The 19,030-nt window shown below is 41.5% G+C and overlaps 1 protein-coding gene across 1 annotated transcript; it reads left to right on the top strand.

Moving 5' to 3' along the window:
* Window positions 1-301: 301 nt before the first annotated feature.
* On the top strand, window positions 302-18,267 carry psma6a (proteasome 20S subunit alpha 6a). The gene is made up of 7 exons (XM_069916825.1): window positions 302-477; window positions 727-821; window positions 7,582-7,663; window positions 8,091-8,246; window positions 11,564-11,742; window positions 11,900-11,994; window positions 18,081-18,267. Exons 1-7 carry the CDS (start codon window positions 321-323, stop codon window positions 18,136-18,138), a joined length of 822 nt encoding a protein of 273 aa, XP_069772926.1. The 5' UTR covers window positions 302-320; the 3' UTR covers window positions 18,139-18,267.
* Window positions 18,268-19,030: the final 763 nt, after the last annotated feature.

Raw genomic sequence — 19,030 nt, 5'->3', positions numbered from 1 at the left:
CATAAACAGGTCTTCAAATAGAAAAAAACAAAGGATATTGGACCTAATACAGGCAAACGGGATTAGTGTAAACATAATCATTTACTACAATCCTAGACACTCTTGACTTCAGGCAGCACTATTTAGGCTTCCTCAAGTTTTATTATTATTATTATTAAATGACAATATTCACAAGGAAAAGTATTTATTTCATTTGCAAGGCATTGATCCTCATCACTGATCTTGAGCTGAGACTCCAGCCAGCCTGACTCCAGCCAACACGCACAACCATGGGGGCGGGTCCATCATTAGTACTTCCGGAGCAAACAAGCCGCCGCCGGATGTCCTGCGGCCGCGGGTCAATTTCGGTGCCGAGCCGCGCTGCCTTGCATGTTGTTGGTCGGCTCGGTTTTCTTGTGAAAATGTCTCGGGGATCAAGCGCTGGTTTCGACCGTCACATCACCATCTTCTCCCCGGAGGGGAGGCTGTATCAAGTCGGTGAGTGAACGCCGCGCACCCGGCCGCTGGTGCGATCAGGCCCGAGCCCCGACTGCTCAGTCATTGCCGGGCCTGGGCCCGGGGCTCCCGGCTCAGCGCCGGCTCCAACTGCTTTTGTCAGGAGAGTGATGTTGGTCGGGGCTCGGTGATGGCAAGAGTCGGGGTGTAAAAGCGTGGTGGAGTGGGCCTACGGGGACCGGATTCAAATCTCATTCACATCTGGAGTAAATGTGTGTGCTTGTCTTGCAGAATACGCGTTTAAAGCTATAAACCAGGGTGGACTAACTTCAGTCGCGGTTCGTGGAAAGGACTGTGCTGTAATAGTTACACAAAAGAAAGTGCCGGTGAGTGTAGACTTAATAACAAGCCCAGAATCCATTTTGAATGGATTTGAGGTTGTGCCGATGGTTTAGGACCAAACAAAATAAACCTAAATACTGTACTCTATATCCGTTGCATTTAAAAAAAAATTGAAATCGTACAAGAGTAGTAAAATAGTATATTTCACTTTTAAAATGCTGTTAAAAGTGAGCATGGTTCATCAATGGCTTTTTGTGAAAGAAACTAAGGTTATAACTTCTGATCAGCATTTGACCCTACAGACCATGATATCTGCATTCTTTTTATTTGGCTCACCAGTTTCATTGTCTGCGACATCCAGGGAAAGGCACAATCCTGCTAATGCTGCCCACATCATAAGCATGAGTGAAGTAAATTATTTTGGGTATTTATGGCAGGTGACCAGTTTAAACTTGTAGTTAAGCTGCTGTGATGGCCTCTTAGCCGTACCAGCCAGTTTTACTCTCATGCTAAACCCCTCCACTAAATTAGTTGGAACATAAGTTGATATGTTCCATCTGATGTAAAGCTGATGGAACATGGAAGTTGGTTATGAGGTAGAAGTCACATTGTTGTATGAATGTATACATAATGTTAATAACAACTTGCATTTATATGTAACTTTTAATCTACATCCCAAGATGCTTCACAGGAAATTTATCAAACAAAAATAAATGTCATGCCACAAAAGATATCAGGATTGCTGACTGAAAGCCAGACCCCAAAAGTAGGTTCCAAGGAAAGACAAACAGGTTTACAATAGAATTACCATAGTGTCTTCTTCTTTGGCTTGGCTTCGCGGACGAAGATTTATGGAGGGGTAATGTCCACGTCAGCTGCAGAACCATAGTGTATGGTCTTGCTAACGCTATTGGTCACAAAACATGGCAACAGGCCCTTTGCATGCCCCCCCCCCCAAAGCTATAACCACACCAAGATACTGCACTGATGCTACACAAATCCAGTTCTATTTTCCATTCATTTCCAACAACTCCCTCCAAATTCTACCACTCAGCCATATTACAAGGATGATATACAGTAGCTAATTAATCTAGTATCCTGCACAACTTTAGTATGTGGAGGAAACAGGAACACCTAAGGGAAAGCCACAAGCCGACCATGCAAGATCCACGTAGCACCCGAGGTAAGGTTGTAGGAACCACCCAGCACAGGCTCTGTTCTTGCTGCTCCCATCAGGAAAGAGGTTTAGGTGCCACAATACTTGCACCACCAGGTTCAGAAACAGCTGTTACCCCATCAGAAAATCAGACAAAATCAATCAGAGACTCGTTTAGGGACTCTTACTTGTGAACTTTATTGATTTTCTTTGCTCTCTCTGTATTGCAGAGTCCTTACAATCATTATCTGTGTACAGTTATTTTATTTGTTTACATGTTTACACTGTGTACAGTTTATTTTTTAGTAATTATGCAGGAAAAAGGAATTTCAGGTTTGTATGTGATGTCATATATGTACTCTGGCCACTGGAATTACAGTAGACACGATGAAATAATCACACAAGGCTTTTTAGAGTGAATCAAATGGATTTACTCTTCATAACCTGCACAACCTTTTAAAAGCCAGAATCACGCGCTCGACATGCACTGACATCAGCGCGCACTGATGTCACATGGCCAATGTTGCCATAGAGCTGCTACAGGGCTTCCCCCGACCTACCCCCAGAACCGACAGAAAGGTTTTAGGTGGTCGACCTCTGTAATGGACTTGGGTGCTACAGTGGGGAAGACTTGTCCACATTCTCTCCAATGTCCAAAATACAGGTCGACCTAGTTTGAGAATCCTATAAGGTCCTTGTAAGGCGTCTGCAAAGGTTGACCAAGTGTTTCCCTATGGACAAAGACGTTTTTGAGGTCTTCATGCACAAAGAAAGAATGTTCTCCATGTGAAGATGGTGGTGTAGGGGTCAATTTTCCTACGGTTCCCTTAGCCTACTCAACAGTTCCTTGGGATATCGTTGGAGTTGGAATGGTAGGGGACAAATTGCCCTGGGAATTTGTCGAACATGAACATACGCTGAACACAAACAAATGGCGAACACGAGCTCCACAGATGAAACTTGGCTGTCATCCTTTGGAGTTGTTCTAATGCCCAGTTCTAATACCCAGGCAGCTCATCAACCCAGTCCGGGCCCTCTAACTGAGCCATCAAGGCTGACTTGAGATTTTGATGAAATTATTGCACCGAGCGTGCGAGACAAAGCTGTCCACAGCGAGGAAGTAAATTGTGGTCCTCTATCCGAAGTAACATGCACCGGTAAACCAAAACGAGACAGCCAGGAACTGACGAATGCCATAGCCAAACCTGTGTAGTCAATACCTTGATCTACGGATGAAACCTCGAGTGGAGCAGAGTGAGAAAGTGCTTCAGCTACTACATTGTCTTTTCCGGAAATATGTAGTACTTTTGTGGAAACTTCTGAAATGAATGATAATTGCTGTTGTTGTCGCGCTGACCAGGGCTCTGCAACCTTGGAAAACGCAAATGTTAAGGGCTTGTGGTCGGTGTACATAGTACAGGCACATGATCCTTTATCCGGACATCTAAAGTCTGGAAAGCCCCAATATCCGGCAACTGGGGGTTGGGGGAGACTGCCGGGCAGCCGAGGGACTGCGGTTGGGGGTGGCGGCCGGGTGGGCGAGGGACTGGCGGTTGGGGGAAGACTTCCGGGTGGCCAAGGGGCCACGGTTGAAGGAGGCTGGAAGGGAGTGGAAATGGATACGGCAGCACAATTCAGGTGGGCTTTCTGAAATTCGGAACACACTGTCCCCCAAGGGTTCCGGATAAAGGATCATGTACCTGTAAAATCTCTACCCTCCAAATAATAACAGAAATGTCAAATAGACAAGTAAATGCCCAAAAGCTCCTTATCAAAAGCACTGTATTTCATCTCTGCTTCATGAAGATGGCAGTTGAAGAATGCTAATGGTTTCCATTACCCATTGACATATTGATGAAATGCACCACCTACGGCCATACTGGAAGCTTTTGGAGAAAGGGTGGTGGCTGCATTTAAAACTAGGTAGCTGAGCAAAGTGGCATGAGTCAGCAAATCTTTTATCTTCAAGAAGGCATTGTTTCTCTCTCCAGTCCAATGGATGGTCCTGGCATTTCCAGATAGTAAATCGAAAAGAGGATTCAGGATATGAGTTGCTCCTGGAATAAACTGATGGTAAAAATTTGTCATTCCTGCAAGCTTTTAACAGTAATGGCCTCAACTTTGGATGGCAGCAGGGTCACGCCTTCCTGAGTAATCCTATGCCCCAAAAAATCAATAATTTATTTTCAAAAACGCATTTATCTGGATTGATGGTCAGTCCAAATTCTTGAAGACAAATTAAAAAGTATACGAAGATGTTCCAAATGTTCTTCCTTAATCAGACTGACCACTAAAATGTCATTGAGGTAAATGAAGACATTGGTCATACCACTTCCTAAGGCATCCATCACCCATTGAAATGATTGAGCAGCATTCTTTAATCCGAATGGCATTCATAAAAATTCAAACAACCGAAATGGGGTAATTATTACTGTTTTTGGAATATCTTCTGGCTCTACCAAGTCTATTTTGGAGAGGATCTTCGCTCCATGCAAATTAGTCAAAAAATCCTGAATATGAGGTATCAGATAACAATCCGGAATGGAAGCATCATTAAGCCGCCTGTAATCTCCATGTAGGCGCCAACCTCCATTATGTTTCTGGACCATATATAATGGAGATGCCCAGGGACTGTCGGACCTATGAATTATGCCTAGTTCCTCCATCTTGGCAACTCTTCCTTAGCTAAACACAGCTTCTCTGTAGGCAAGCGATGTGCTTTAGTATGGGTAGGAGTACCCTTAGTGCAATTGCAGTGAGTAACACCATGTTTTGCAGTGGAGGCATAAAATTGTAGAGTTGTAATCTCAGGGAAATCTTCCAACAGCTTGGAGAATTCATCTACTGATTTACTTAATGTTTGGAGGTGCAGTACAGGAGTATAGGCGTCTACCGGAGGAATGAATGAGCCCAAAGAAAATCTGCACCAAGCAAAGGTCGGCTGCAATAATAAATGGCCAAGTGTAAAGATTATTCTCAAACTTGGCATTCATGTTCCTGGTGCCAAAGGATCGGAATGTTGGAACTGTTCACTGCTCTTAGTTACATGTCCAGGGTGGGATGGCGTGTGTCAAAATTGGGTGGAAATATACTAATTTCTGAACCCATGTCTACCAGAAATTTTCGCAGGACAACTGGTCCCAAACCTAGGCTTGCAGGTTTCTCACCAACTGCGGCATCCCTTACTGGCAGTTGGCCTGGGCATTTCCCGCAAATGAGCAGGGTGGAAGGCATTTACAGGCATTTATTCCCTAACGCCTGTGATAATAACACCAAGACCAGGTGTCCACAGGTTGCTTGCTTGTTTTGGGGTGTTGCTTGCTTGTAGAGGGTGATGTGCTGAGAGCACTGAATGTGACATGGGGTCGATATTGAAAGGGTTGGAATTTTGTTGCTGTGCTTTTTAGCCAGCCATAGAATGTCTGCCTCTGCTGCTACAGCCCTTGGGTCTTCAGGTGAACACTTGAATAACAAGAGCCTAATATGATCTGGCATTCGCTCTAAAAAGAGCTGCTCGAATATAACATTGGGACTTTCGCCAGATGCCAAGAACAGTAATTCATCCATTAGTTCTGAAGGGGCGTGGTCTCCCAACCCATCGAGATGTAGTAGTTTGGCTGCCCTTTCCCTATGGGACATACCATATACATGTAATAAAAGTGCTTTTAAAGCATCATACGTGGTGGATCCCGTAGGAGGTTGCCGACACTCTTAGCGATGGCCTGGTCCAGGGTACTGATGAGATGGTAATAACAAATGGTGTCCAACTCGACTTAACGAGGATGAAATTGTGCTTCAGCCTGTTGGATCCACAGTCCATGCTCAGCTGTCCAAAAAGGTGGTAGCTTCACAGCAGAGTCCATGTTTGTCCAAAAGTACGGTTTTGGACTTGTCGGGGGTCACCATTTGTGGCCACTGGAATCACAGTGGACATGATAAAATAATCACATGTCATTTTCAGAGGGAATCAAACAGATTTACTCTTCGTAATCCGGGCAACCTTTTAAAAACCAGAATCACACGCTCGACATGCATTGACGTCAGCACACATTGATGTCACATAGCCAGTTTGATGCCTTCTGGGAGTTGAAGAGCCGCCATAGCGCTGCTACACTCTGATATAAATCTGAAATCTATTGAACTAACTGGTTGTGCCAGTGTGCCATCCTAAATGTGAAGGACAAAATTTGGATCAATATCTCAAAATGGCTGGAGGAGATTACTGAAATAGGGAGAGTGGGGCACAGGAGAGATTTTGAATTTTAAAAAAAATATTGAGACATTGTTTCACCACGAGTCAATAATTGATTAGCAAACAAAGGGGTGATGAGTGAATTGGACTTGGTACAAGATTGGACATAGGCAGCAAAATTGGGCACAGTTGGCATTGCCATTAGTGCAACACCTTTAAAATATTTTTTAAAATTCAGAGTGAGACGAGGGAGGCCAGTCAGGACTACTTTCGTATGGTCATGTTTGGAGGTGACAAAGGCTTTGATGGTGGTTTCAGGAGGAGATAAGCTAAGAAGGGCCAGAATCTGACAAAATTATCAATGTGGTGTTTTAGTGATGGCCCAGAAATGGAATTATTTCAGGATTATATAATCAGTGATCTCGATTTTTTTTATATAATAGCTCTTACCAGAATTTCCCATCAGCTTCATCTGGGTTCAAAGATGAAATGCTCTGCCTATGAGCAAATGTTAAATTCCCACACCATTTAAAATGTGATCCAGATGGATAGCTCAATGCATAAATTTAAAAGAGGTGTTAAGAGGTAGCCTTTTCTATATTGGAATCTTGCTTTGCCCTACCCCACAGAGCATTGATTCATTACAGCACTTGGCACTCCAATCCAAGATGTCTATCAAATTGTACTTTTAAAAATGCCATCCAATTGAGCTGCATGATGTTGCGTTGCACATCTCTGCCCTCAACTCGTACATGCCAGCAATGAACTCACCCATCACCCACGCACAGCTTGATGTGGAGAAGGTGTCTATGATGTGAATGCAGGCTCATTCTTGAGTTTTAAGAATAGATTGGATAGATACATGTATGGGAGAGGTCTGGAGGGTTATGGGGTGGGAGCAGGTCAGTGGGATTAGTTGGCACAGACTAGAAGGGCTGAATGGCCTGTTTTCTGTGCTGTAGCATTCTATGAGGGGAAATGTTGGCATGCCACTTAGTGCTTAGATGTTAGGCTTAGGCTGACATGGTGAATAGAAGCCTTTGGTGAAGAGTGACTGCTTTGTTGTCCTGCCTGCCTGATCCCATCTATTAGTTGTGTTAGAAGCTGCTGTCTTCCTGTCTTGGTTGTGTGGCTCTTCTGAAATTGGGATTTTTTTAATGATAAATTAAGAGGCTAGCAACCACTGTTGAACTTTTACTATCGAGATATCTCTGACTGCTTGGTCAGAGCTGATTAATACAGCATTTCCTCTGCATCTCGTCTAAATTGTTGAAATTATTACACTTGACAGGGAAAGTAAACAATTGGAAGTTTTCTCAGTTAATTTGCTGATCCTTAAGCTAATTATCTTTCAGTAGCAAGTCTATTTTTGTCTGCACCAGTGTTACTGGTCTTACAAACATGGAAATTAAAGAGTTCCTTTTAAATTGAACTGCTTAATGTTCTGTTTTTCCAGGATAAACTTCTGGATGCCAACACAGTCACTCATCTTTTCAAAATAACTGAAAATATAGGATGTGTAATGACAGGAATGACAGGTAATAAACTTCCTGAATTCTTTTAGATTGTCAATCTTCCATCAAGATTATCTATTAAACCAATATTTTTAAAAAACAGTTTTATAAATGTGGAATTTGAATAATTCCTGGTTTTAATAATTTGTTACATTTATTCATTTGTTTCAATCAATAATTGTTAAGATACTGTAGTTAAGATGTTCATCATTGAACCCAGATGAGATTCAAAGTATTGCAAATTGCAAAAGTGGTATTACTTTCTAGTCCAGAGCTTTTAACATCTGTGTTTGGTGCCAGCTAAAATGTGCATTTAAAGTAATTGTTTTCCTCTTTTGTTTCTCCATTGATCTCGTATTCCGAAAGGTGCCATTTTTGTCTTTTAATTTGATAACTTGTATGTTTTTTTTTTCTTAATTTCTACTTCTGACATTTTCTTTTTCATTTACAGCAGATAGCAGGTCTCAGGTTCAACGAGCTCGTTATGAAGCAGCAAATTGGAAATACAAGTATGGTTACGACATCCCAGTAGACATGCTGTGCAAGAGGATTGCAGATATTTCCCAAGTATACACACAGAATGCTGAAATGCGACCTCTAGGATGCTGTAAGCAGCTTGTTTCTTTTGTACAAGAATAATACAATGTTAGGCTTATGCTTTAGAATTTAGATCCTATTTTGTCTTTCCATTACAAAGTCATAACCATGCTTTGATACATCTGTCACTTTCTAATTAAGTATTAATGGAAAAAAGTTAGTGTATCGATTAGTCCTTCAACAATCAGGACTGGGGTTTGAATCCTGCACTGTCTGTAAGGAGTTAATACATTCTCCCTGTGTCTGTTGGGTTTTCCCGGGAAGTCTGGTTTTGATAATCTTACATTTCTGCAAGGTTTAATTAATGTCAGCAAATAGGTTAATCACTCAGAAGTCCAGTAAACTCCCCATTACCTGGCTCCTATGGGGATTATGGATGTTGGATATGCTAATTTTTCGGTTGACTGAAACTCATTCTTCCAATTCCCAACTAAGACGCCTGTGTAGCCGATCGCTACAAAGAAGCACAGACACACAGCAGGTTAAGCTCACTCCTTTATTAGGGCTAAAAAGGCTGCTTTTATACTGTTCAAGTTCCTGCTGTTTTTGCTGATTGACTGAGTAGGCCATATAGTGGGTGGGAACATCCATGCAAATAAATGCCCTTCTTCCCCAGCCTGTTTCTGTTGAGTTAGCTGGGCAGCTAGACCAATGCCATTTTATGGCTGTTGGTCTGATGCTGCCCCAGCTTTTACCCCTGCCGGATCATTGTCCTGGGAGTCGCTTTAGTGATCTCTGTCCGCATCTGCTGCTGCGCGATGTGCCGGCCCGATCTCCGCAATTGCGGGCCGCCACACCTGCATTAAGAATACACCATTTAAAAGACAAAAGACAGTACAAAATGGATTCGTCAATTATGTAAAGTTTACTTTTATCAAGTAATTCTCGTAACTTACAAAATTAGAATTCGAACTCCAGTCGTTGGCACTACACCAAGAATTATAACCATTCCACTGTTATAATTAACTCTTTTCCCTCCACTAACAGCCTGACCCACGTCCACACAAGTATCCCAGTCAGGTCCTTGACGCACCTTCCTTACACTGACAACTCAACTCACCTCCACACAAGTTTCCCGGTCAGACCTTCCACGCACCTTCCTTTAAATTTGAACCCTGGTCTCTGGCGCTGTAAGTGTGGCACTAACCATGCTGCCATTATAATTAACCTTCCTCCCCTAAGTTTACAGATAAACCCTTACTAATACAGATACACAATCCTTTATCCAGAACCGTTGGGGGACATTTTGTTCTGAATTTCGGATTTTTCTGGATTTCGGAAAGCCAGATTTAAGTCCACCCGAATTGTGCTGCTGTATCCACCCCCACCCCCTTCCAGTTGCACTGCCGTTCCCTCCCTCGCCCGCCTGACGCGCGCTTCCGGACTCTCCCCTCACCTGCCCGACGCACACTGCCAGTCTCTATCCCCACTTACTGGATTTTGGAGCTTTCCAGATTTTAGATGTCCAGATAAGGGATTGTGTACCTGAATACTTAATGCTAAAAAAGGTAAAGACTCTTACCAGACAGGGATAGGGAAACTTTGGGAGAGTCACCCCACCAGCAGGTTCTTCATCCTGGGCGCCAACATTTTATTCAAACGCAACTTTATTCAAACAGCAGCTGTGGGCAGGGCATGACTAAGGTGCTTTGCGAACAGAATGTTTGCTCCCAAGCAGTTGTGTGCTGCTTTGTGGAACCTTTACTTTCACAATTTTAAACTTGTATGTAAAACCTGATTTTTCTGAAAAATTATTTATGTATTTCTGGGGCTTTGACAGGAGTGGTGTTTGCCAGTTGTTTGAGTTTTTGGTTGACTGAGTGCCAGATAATGGAGATTTTATTGCTTCTTGTTCAATATTGAATCAAAATATTTATGTGAATAGAGCATCCTTAATATCCTCCAGTTTATTGCATCTAGCTAGTACTTTTGAAGGTTACCATCTAATTTTTTATGTAGCAGGTGAGGTTGAGATCAGCTTTAGTAATGTGAGTTGAGGGGCAAATATTTCGTCAGATGTCCCATTTTTCATCACTGCAGTGGCCTATGCGATAATAGTGCACATCTTAATTGTAGTGGAAGATAATATTGAGTTGGTTGAGGCACCTACCATTCCACAGACTGGGTGGCATGAATATTAGCATGTATAATTATTGGGGTAATAGTAAAAGCTCCTGGTTTGTATGGAGCTGCATTGTTTTGCAAATTGCTATTCAGAAGAGGAAGACTGTGAAGTAAAATAGATAATAACCTCAAAGGGCCAAAATGACAGAAATCTGCAATTAGATTATAAGACCAAGATGAGGAGCGTTGTATTACTATCCTAATTTATATCAGTAGCCATGCATGTATATCTTCTGCAGTATTCTGCATTAATTCCAAATCACCAGTGTATTGGAAAATGCCTGCAGAATTTGGTTAAAAATTAAATGCATTTAAATTCTTAGTATTTCAGTTTCTTGCATCTGGAATTTGAAGAAGGAAATAAACTGATGCTTTGTGATGGTGATTCAGACACACAAGTGCTCCACATATTCAGCTCCTTGTATGTAAAAACAAAAACTGCAAAAGCTGAAAATTAAACAGAAATTGCTGGAAATATTCAGTAGGTCAGGCTGCACCTATTGGAAGAGAAGCAGAGTTAATGTTTCAGATCAAAGATTCTTTGTCAGAAGTAAAATTCTTGTAAGATTATTAGAAACATTTTTTGCTGATGAAATCATTTGTATGAACTGCATTATAAAGACATTCGCCTTCTGGGTGACAACCTTGGAAATGGTCTGACTGATGAACTTGTATTGAGAGAGGGTGTAGCCAAATCTTGTATTGAGAGAGGGTGAAGCCAAATCTTGTATTGAGAGAGGATGTAGCCAAATCTTTTTCTTCCCTTCAACTTCAGTTCGCAAAAGCAATACAGATGCAGAGGACTTGAATTTAAAGCATAAAATGCCAGAAGTATAGAGAAAATATTCCAAGAGAAACAGTTATCTGAAGAAACTTCATCAATCTGAAATATTTAATTTCTTTTTCTCTCTCTCTCTCAAGCTTTTATTTGTGTTTTCCACTCTATTTCCATCAAGATTGCTAGAAACTTTATCTGAAAAAGTGATGGAAAATAATCTTGAGGATTTAAAAAGATTTAATGATGGAGAATTTGCAGTGTTATGTAGACACAGTGAGAATTTGGGACAGTGTAATGCACTTCAAATAAGTCACCATGGAGATCACAGACCAATCTGTGGCTCCTTGTGCTACAAGTTTCTACAATTCCAAAAAGTGCCATTTTGAATCGTTGTGCAAAATATTTTTCCATTGACTCTCTTGTAGGCATGATTCTGGTCGGTGTGGATGAAGAGCTTGGTGCTCAGGTTTACAAGTGTGATCCTGCTGGTTATTATTGTGGTTTTAAGGCCACTGCTGCAGGAGTAAAACAGACAGAAGCCACAAGCTTCTTGGAAAAGAAAATTAAGAAAAAACTTGACTGGATTTATAGCCAAACAGTGGAGGTAAGAAAGTGTAAAGCGTTACACTAATAATCAACTCAATTACCATGTCAACCTGTGTTCAATTTTAATATTCTGTTAGTTTGTTTCCATTGCAATGTAATAAACCATGAATTATTAAAATGTTTTTTTTTAATTAATCCATTTTCTTTTATTGTAGACAGCAATAACTTGTCTGTCCACAGTACTTTCCATTGACTTCAAGCCCTCTGAAATTGAAGTAGGAGTAGTTACAGTGGATAACCCAAAATTTAGGCAAGTGAAACATTTTCAACTGTGCTAATCAGCTTAGAAATTGCAAATTTATTGACTAATTTCAATGTTAAGCATTTGTTCTTGGCAATTTATTTTCCTTCATTTATGCAATTTTAATTAGTGTTCGCAATCAAGGGTTTTGAAAGAATGTCAGAGAAATGATCAACTAAAGTACAATGCAATGGAATCATTTGTACAACAATACCATTGATCAGCACAGGAACAGGCTCTTCAGTGCACACATCTGTGTTGATCAGGATGTCCATATCTAACTAAAAATCTGCTACTTACATCTGATGGATATCACTCCATCCCTTTCATATCCACATGCCTATCTGGAAGCCTCTTAAACACTACTATCTGCTTCCATCACTAATGGCAGCTCGTTCCAGGCACCTCCCAATTTATGCAAAATATTTACCCCACACATCATCTTTAAATTTCCTCCCGCTCACCTTAAACAAATTCTTGTGTTCCACAAATATTCCAAATATCCACTTGATCAATGCCTTGTAATTTTATGTTTCTATCAGTTCACCACTTAGCCTCTGACACTCTGGAGAAAACAATCCAAGTTTGTCCATTCTCACCCCATAACTGGCATCCTCTAAACCAGGCAACATCCTGGAAAAACTCTTCTGTGCCTTTTGCAAAGTCTCCACATTCTCCCTATAATGAGGTGACCAGGATTGTACAGTATTTCAAGTGCGGCTCAACCAAAGTTTTAAATGGCTAGAACATGACTTTCTTGCTATTATTCTCAATGTCCCAAGCATACTATAGACCTTCTTTACCACCCTATCTGTGACCACTATTGCGTGCCCACTGTAAATGAATGGTGAACCTGGAACCTCAGATCCTTCTGAACATTAATATTTTTAAGAACCCCACTATTGACTGTATATATTCCCCTTGCATCTCCCTTCTCTATTCTTTATAAACCAGGTACATGGAGGTGCCAATCCTGACCCTCACACCCATAACTCTGCAACAATTACAACATCACAAGTACCAATCCAAACCCTACATTATCTGTCTTGCCCACAGTACTCCTTGCTTAAAGAAACACTCCAGCCCCTTGCCCATTTGCCCACCCCTTCCTATCTTTCTTTCAGGCTTGCCCGAGCATCTCCCATCCACTCAACTCCTCCACTTGTTGCCCTGCTGCTCAGGTTTCCTCCCTGCCACTCTAGTTTAAACCTTCCCCATTAGCATTAACAAATCTCCCACATAGATATTGATTTTCCTCTTCCAATTCAGGTGTAACCCATCTCTGTTATGCCCCACCTACCTGGAAGAGAGCCCAATTATCTAAATCTCTCCCTCTTCCTTAAAGACCTATCTCATTGGCCTGGAGACTAGGTGGCGACCTGGTGGTGACTCGAGCCGGGTCTCCGGGGAGTCGCGGGAAATTCAAACATACTCGATTTTTTTTGGAGACTTTTTCCAGTCATCAGCAGGTCTTGGAGACATCTCCATCAGTTGTGGCAACATTGCGGAGACTAATTTTCTCCACAACTGGGGAGATGTCGCCGAGACCTGCTGGAGACTGAGGAGACGTCGCGGAGACGTCTCCCCAGTCGTAGACAAAATTAGTCTCCGCGACATCACAGTAACTGCCGGAGACGTCACCGCAACTGAGAAGATGTCTCAGAGACATCGCCGCAACTGCCAGAGACGTCGCCGCGTCGTCCCCACAACTTCCGGGCTAATTGGTTGTCACCTTGTCTGGAGATGTCGCAGGGACGTCTCAGGCGTCGCCTTGGTGAGAGCGCAAGCCATTTTTTAGTCGCCCGAGTTGCCGCGACTAATCATTTGCCAATGAGATACCAGTGTTAGCAATGCAATAAACTACACTATCTTCCTGTTTCTTGCTTCTAACACATGGTACAGGTAGTAGTCCTAAGGATAAAACCCCAAGTCTTGGTTTTTAACTTACTACCTAGCCCCAAACTCAATCTAGGAGATTGTATTTCCCTTCCTAACTCTCATTCAAATCAGTATAGACCACAACTTCTACCTGCTTAGCCTCCCCTTTTAGAACGTCCTATTACTGCTCAAAGATATTCTGGACTCCCTGGCTCTAGGGAAGCAACACACTATCGTGGAATATCTCTCTTACAGCCGCAGAAATACCTATCTATGCCTTTGACCCTGGAGGCTCCTATCACTAATATTCTAACTGACTTCACCCTTCCCTGCTGAGCTCAGTGGTGGTGTCAGTGACCTGGCCACCGCTGCTATCCTTTGACAGGTCATTCTCTCCCATCTCCATCACCACCATCCTTAACAGTATCCAAAACTGTATACTTATTACTGAATCAATGGCTTTCTCCCTTTACTTTTCCTAATGGTCACGCAACTGCCTGCAGCCTGTACCTTATATAGCTGGAATCTATGAACTTTTCTGCCTCTTGGATGATCCTGTTCATCCAACTTCAGCTAGAATTCCATAACACATTTATTGAGGAGCTGCAGCTGGATGCACATCCCACATATATGGGCACCAGGGACACAAAGTTTCCCTCGTGTCCCAGACACAGCAGGTGGAACAAACCTTTGCCCTGAATGACATTCCCACTCCCCTAACCTAAACCTGAAAAGCTGTAATACTAGCTTGTTTTTGCTTGAACATCTCAGTTCCCTTGCCCAAAACCTCAGCACTTACCGTAAATATTCGTGTATAATGCGGAAAAAAATTTCCCCTCAAAAATAGGGAGGTCGCATTATACATGAGAGTTCGGCAGCGTGGCTCGGGCGGGTGAGGGGTAGTCAGCAGCATGACTCAGGAGGCCGAGCAGAGAGGCGTGAATGCGACTCAGGAGGCCGGGTAAGCGGAGAGACGCCAGCACAACTCAGGAGGCCGAGCAGAGAGACGCCAGCGTGACTCAGGAGGCCGAGCGGAGAGATGCCAGCACGACTCAGGCAGGCGAGCAGAGAGATGCCAGCGCGACATAGGAGGCCAGGCGGGCGAGCGGAGAGACATGAACGCGACTCAGGCAGGTGAGGGGAGGGGGGGGGTCATATTATACACGGGGAGTAAAAAAAATTTCCCCCCTGTTTCCCCTCAAAAATGGGGGGGGGTTTGCATTATATACGGAACGCACTATACACGAATATTTACGGTAACTCGGTCATTGCATTAACTGCTATTTCCAAAAAGACTTCGATGTAATATCTACTCTTTTATTGGCTGCTGGATGCCTCCAAAAAGCTAATTGTAATTCAGTTCCTCCTTCTCAAAGCATTACTTCAGATGCTCACTGGACTCTCTTTTGAAAGGTTCCCGCTATTAAACTTGCTCATTTGACATAATGGTCTATTTCTGTGTGTTATTTTCATGTTGCCTTCATATTTCGTATTTTTGTACATATTTTCTTCTAATTTTAAGAAAATATTACTTAGAACTACTGATGCTTGTTAATATTTACAAAATATCTAAAATATCTTCTTTGAAGGTTTGACTTAAATTATATAAACTTCTGAAAATAATATCTCAAAACATGAACACAAATTCTGCATTTTACCTCTTTAAGTGCGAATTTTGTGTTTCATATTGGTAACTTTATATATAATCATTTAACAAGTGATGCTGTTTAATTAACATATATATACATACATATATATACATATACATTCATACAGTATATATGCAGTATATCTTTATGAACATCATTTAAAACTGAGTGGTATATTGAGTTAAAATTTCCCTATGCTGAAGCCAGGTTTGAATCCCTTATGGAGATTAGGCTGCTTCATGACTGTTTTTTGAAATAGCTACCAAGAATCAGCTCAGTGTCCAGCAGGATCATTCATTCAGGATAAATTGTGAATAGTGATACATAGTCATTCTACTTGGAGACAAAAGTGAAAATTCTCAATTATTGAGAATCAGCAAGGTGGATGTCTGCATTTGCTGAGGTTGAATGGCAGTTAAACTTCAGTAATGTGGCATGCTTGGGACTTTGTTGCTGATTTGGAAGAATTTCTGAACTGTTGGATGATCAGCAGCCCTTTAATTCATTTTTAAAAAAAATATTACACAGTATGATACATTTTCTAGTGCACCCTGTAAGGGAGTACAAGAACAGAAGCCCCAGTGAATGGGAAGGGATTGTGCAAACAGATGCCAAACCATCAGTATTTCTGAATAAATGGATAGTAGTCTAGTGGGTGTTTACTGTATTATGTTTTAAGAACTGGCACATCTTGCATAAATCAGTTGAAAGCTTTGAAGATATTTGGTTGTCGGCAGAGCAGCAATCATTAATCCACTTTAGTGGATCAGGAAGTCAGGCAGAGTATTTGTCCAAAGAAAGCTTTACTGACAAATGCCTTTCTTTGGAAGTGGTATTTAAGATTCAAACTTGCTTTATTATCATGAAATTGTTCAGAAGATGTAATACTACATGAAATTTGCCTCTGCATGTCATAAGGAAAAGAATATTGGCCGGCACCCATTACTGCAAGTGAGAAATAAAAGCAAAAGAAAATCCCCTTCAGAGTCACTGAATGTCTGTGGATTCATCTCCACCGCTCCCACAGCCTCTGCAGCCGCTTTGTTCAGTCGATCGGTAATCCAAGCCTCTGACAGGATCAGGAAGCCTTCAGCGCCCGAGACCCTTTAGGGGATTTCCTTGCCCTCAACAACCATTTTTTTGAATATTTTATTTATGTCATGCCCACAATAGCAGTTCACATTCAAAAATATATATATTCACTTTCTTTGACTAAATATACAAGACCGTGTCTCATGCCAACCCCCCCCCCCACACACACCATAAGTAAGACTACTCACTCAAACTCAAATAAATATTAAGTATGGGGCAGGGGTTGTTGCAGCTCAGTGGGTGGCCTTTGGGTCAATATTCATTCCTGACCTTCCTTGATCGGGATCAGTATGAAGGAGAGGAAGCCGCAGCAAGGAATGGGGAAACCAGTCACCGCCATGCACCTATGTAGTGCATATATGGCTGCCAGATCTTACAAAAGGTACCATATTTGTTTCTCGGGTTCCATCAACAACCTCTTGAATCTTGGCTCCGATACCTGATTCCCATGAGCCCACAGCCCATGAGGGTCCCACAACTGCAAGTCGCCCACAGTTTTGTGGGTCACTCAGCCGCTGAACCTCTCACTGGTTCACTGCCATGGTCACCGTGCTGTAGGTTTGTCATCCATGCTTCTCAACGGGCTGTATTCTCATTTCTGCTCCTCGAGTCTACAAACCCTTATGCTTGTTGTCAACACAGATCCATGGTTGCAGGATTTTAGTTTTAAAGAACCATTGCCTCCTTTAATAGTGTGTTTTATGCTTGTTCGGAGCTGCCAGCATTAGGACCAGTTGGTTGAACCCTATGGAGCAGTGCTGTGTCTTCACATTCCCAATACTACACCAGCAGCAATTTTGCCATTACAGCAGTTCTGGCAGCAGCACTTTTTTATTTAGCAACTATTTAACCCATGTGTAAACCACACTTCAAAATTAAAATTTGAACAAGAGACTTGTGAGGCAAGGTTAGCAGAAATAGGGCTTTTCTCTTTGGAACGAAGAAGTAACGAGAGGTGACTTAATAGAGGTCTCCAAGGTTACTTGAAGCGTAGGTAAGGTAGACAGTCAGCACCTTTTTCCTACGGCAGGTGTAGCAAACACCAGAGGATATCTGTACAAAGTGAAGGGAGGAAAGTTTAGGGGAGGCATCTGGGTTTTTTTTAAACACGGAGAGTTGAGCATTGTCAGGGGTGGTGGTAAAGGCTGGAACTATAGAGGCATTTAAGAGAGCCTTAGACAGGCACATGGATGAAAGAAAAATAGAGGGTGATGAGGAAGGGAGGGTTTTGTATTTTTTAGTCAGTATATATAGGTCAGCACAACATTGTGGGCCAAAGGAGCTGTACTCTGCTGTAATGTTCTATGGTCCTAACTACATGGATAGAAATGGAAATGCATTTTAATTACAATTTCATTTTACTTGAAGCAGCTTTAAAATTTAGGGACAGGATAAAATGTATTTACATCTGCATTTTATCTATGAACTTTTGTTTCTGAAATTGTGCTTCATCATGCATATCTTAATATTTTTCAGGATTCTTTCAGAAGCTGAAATTGATGCACATCTGGTTGCTCTAGCAGAGAGAGATTGAAATCCATTATGTTTAAGACTCTATTTGTTACACAAGAAACACTGTTAATGGAAGACTATGTTTGCTGTAACAGAATGTTCATCCGCACTGTATTTTATTCTGTTCAAATAAAACTAAAATTTTTGAAAATACTGTTATTAAAAGGAATATATACAGCCATGTTTTTTTAAAAATCTCACTCACAGACCAAATAATGGACTACATCTATAAAAAGAGTGAGCCATTCAATCTATCTGCTTCACTTCTGATAAACTCAAAAAATATAATAAATGCAAGGTAACTTCTGATAAACTCCGAAATCTCCCTACGTTCCAGATAGAATTTGCTATTTAGGTTCATAAAATGAAACAACCTGGAATTATAAAACCTTAAGTAAAGAAGGAAGCCATTTCAACCTATTGTGACATAGGTTTATAACGTGTGAATCGGTTGATGAAAATATTATGCAACAGCCACTTTCTTTTATAGTTATCTTTTGGGTTGCTTTTAGGGTTCTGCATTTTGGTTGTAGAACTTATAAAGTGCAACTGCCAATTTTGGAAAACTGGTAACAACAGAAATAAAGGAATGTGTTTGTGATGTTTTCCACAACTTTAGAGGATCACAAAGGACTTTGCAGTGAATGAAGTAGTTTTGAAATGTAGTATTTGTTAGAATGCAAGAGATGCAGCAGCTTCTTCATGGACATCAAACATGTGCTAATGTGGTTAAAAAGTAGATAATTGGTTCTTTGTGATATTGATTTATGCAATGAGAGAATTTGATCAAAATTCCAAAAATGTGTCAGCTCTTCGTGCAATGATCTTAAATCTTCTATGCCCACATGTCTAATTGAAACCTCCTGTATTAAATATGTCATTTTTGTTGTAGTACTCCCTTATTGCCACACTCA

This window comes from Narcine bancroftii, chromosome 2, assembly GCF_036971445.1.
Source record: "Narcine bancroftii isolate sNarBan1 chromosome 2, sNarBan1.hap1, whole genome shotgun sequence".
Lineage (NCBI taxonomy): Eukaryota > Metazoa > Chordata > Chondrichthyes > Torpediniformes > Narcinidae > Narcine > Narcine bancroftii.
The sequence above is the reverse complement of the archived record's forward strand: the minus strand, read 5'-3'. Positions and strand labels throughout refer to the sequence as shown.

Bases quoted from the DNA above. Each gene is read 5' to 3' on its own strand.
- psma6a (XM_069916825.1), top strand. From the start codon at position 321: ATGTCCTGCGGCCGCGGGTCAATTTCGGTGCCGAGCCGCGCTGCCTTG. The intron at 7,664-8,090 runs GTAATAAACTTC...TTTCATTTACAG, and splicing joins TGTAATGACAGGAATGACAG to CAGATAGCAGGTCTCAGGTT. The intron at 11,743-11,899 runs GTAAGAAAGTGT...CTTTTATTGTAG, and splicing joins TTTATAGCCAAACAGTGGAG to ACAGCAATAACTTGTCTGTC.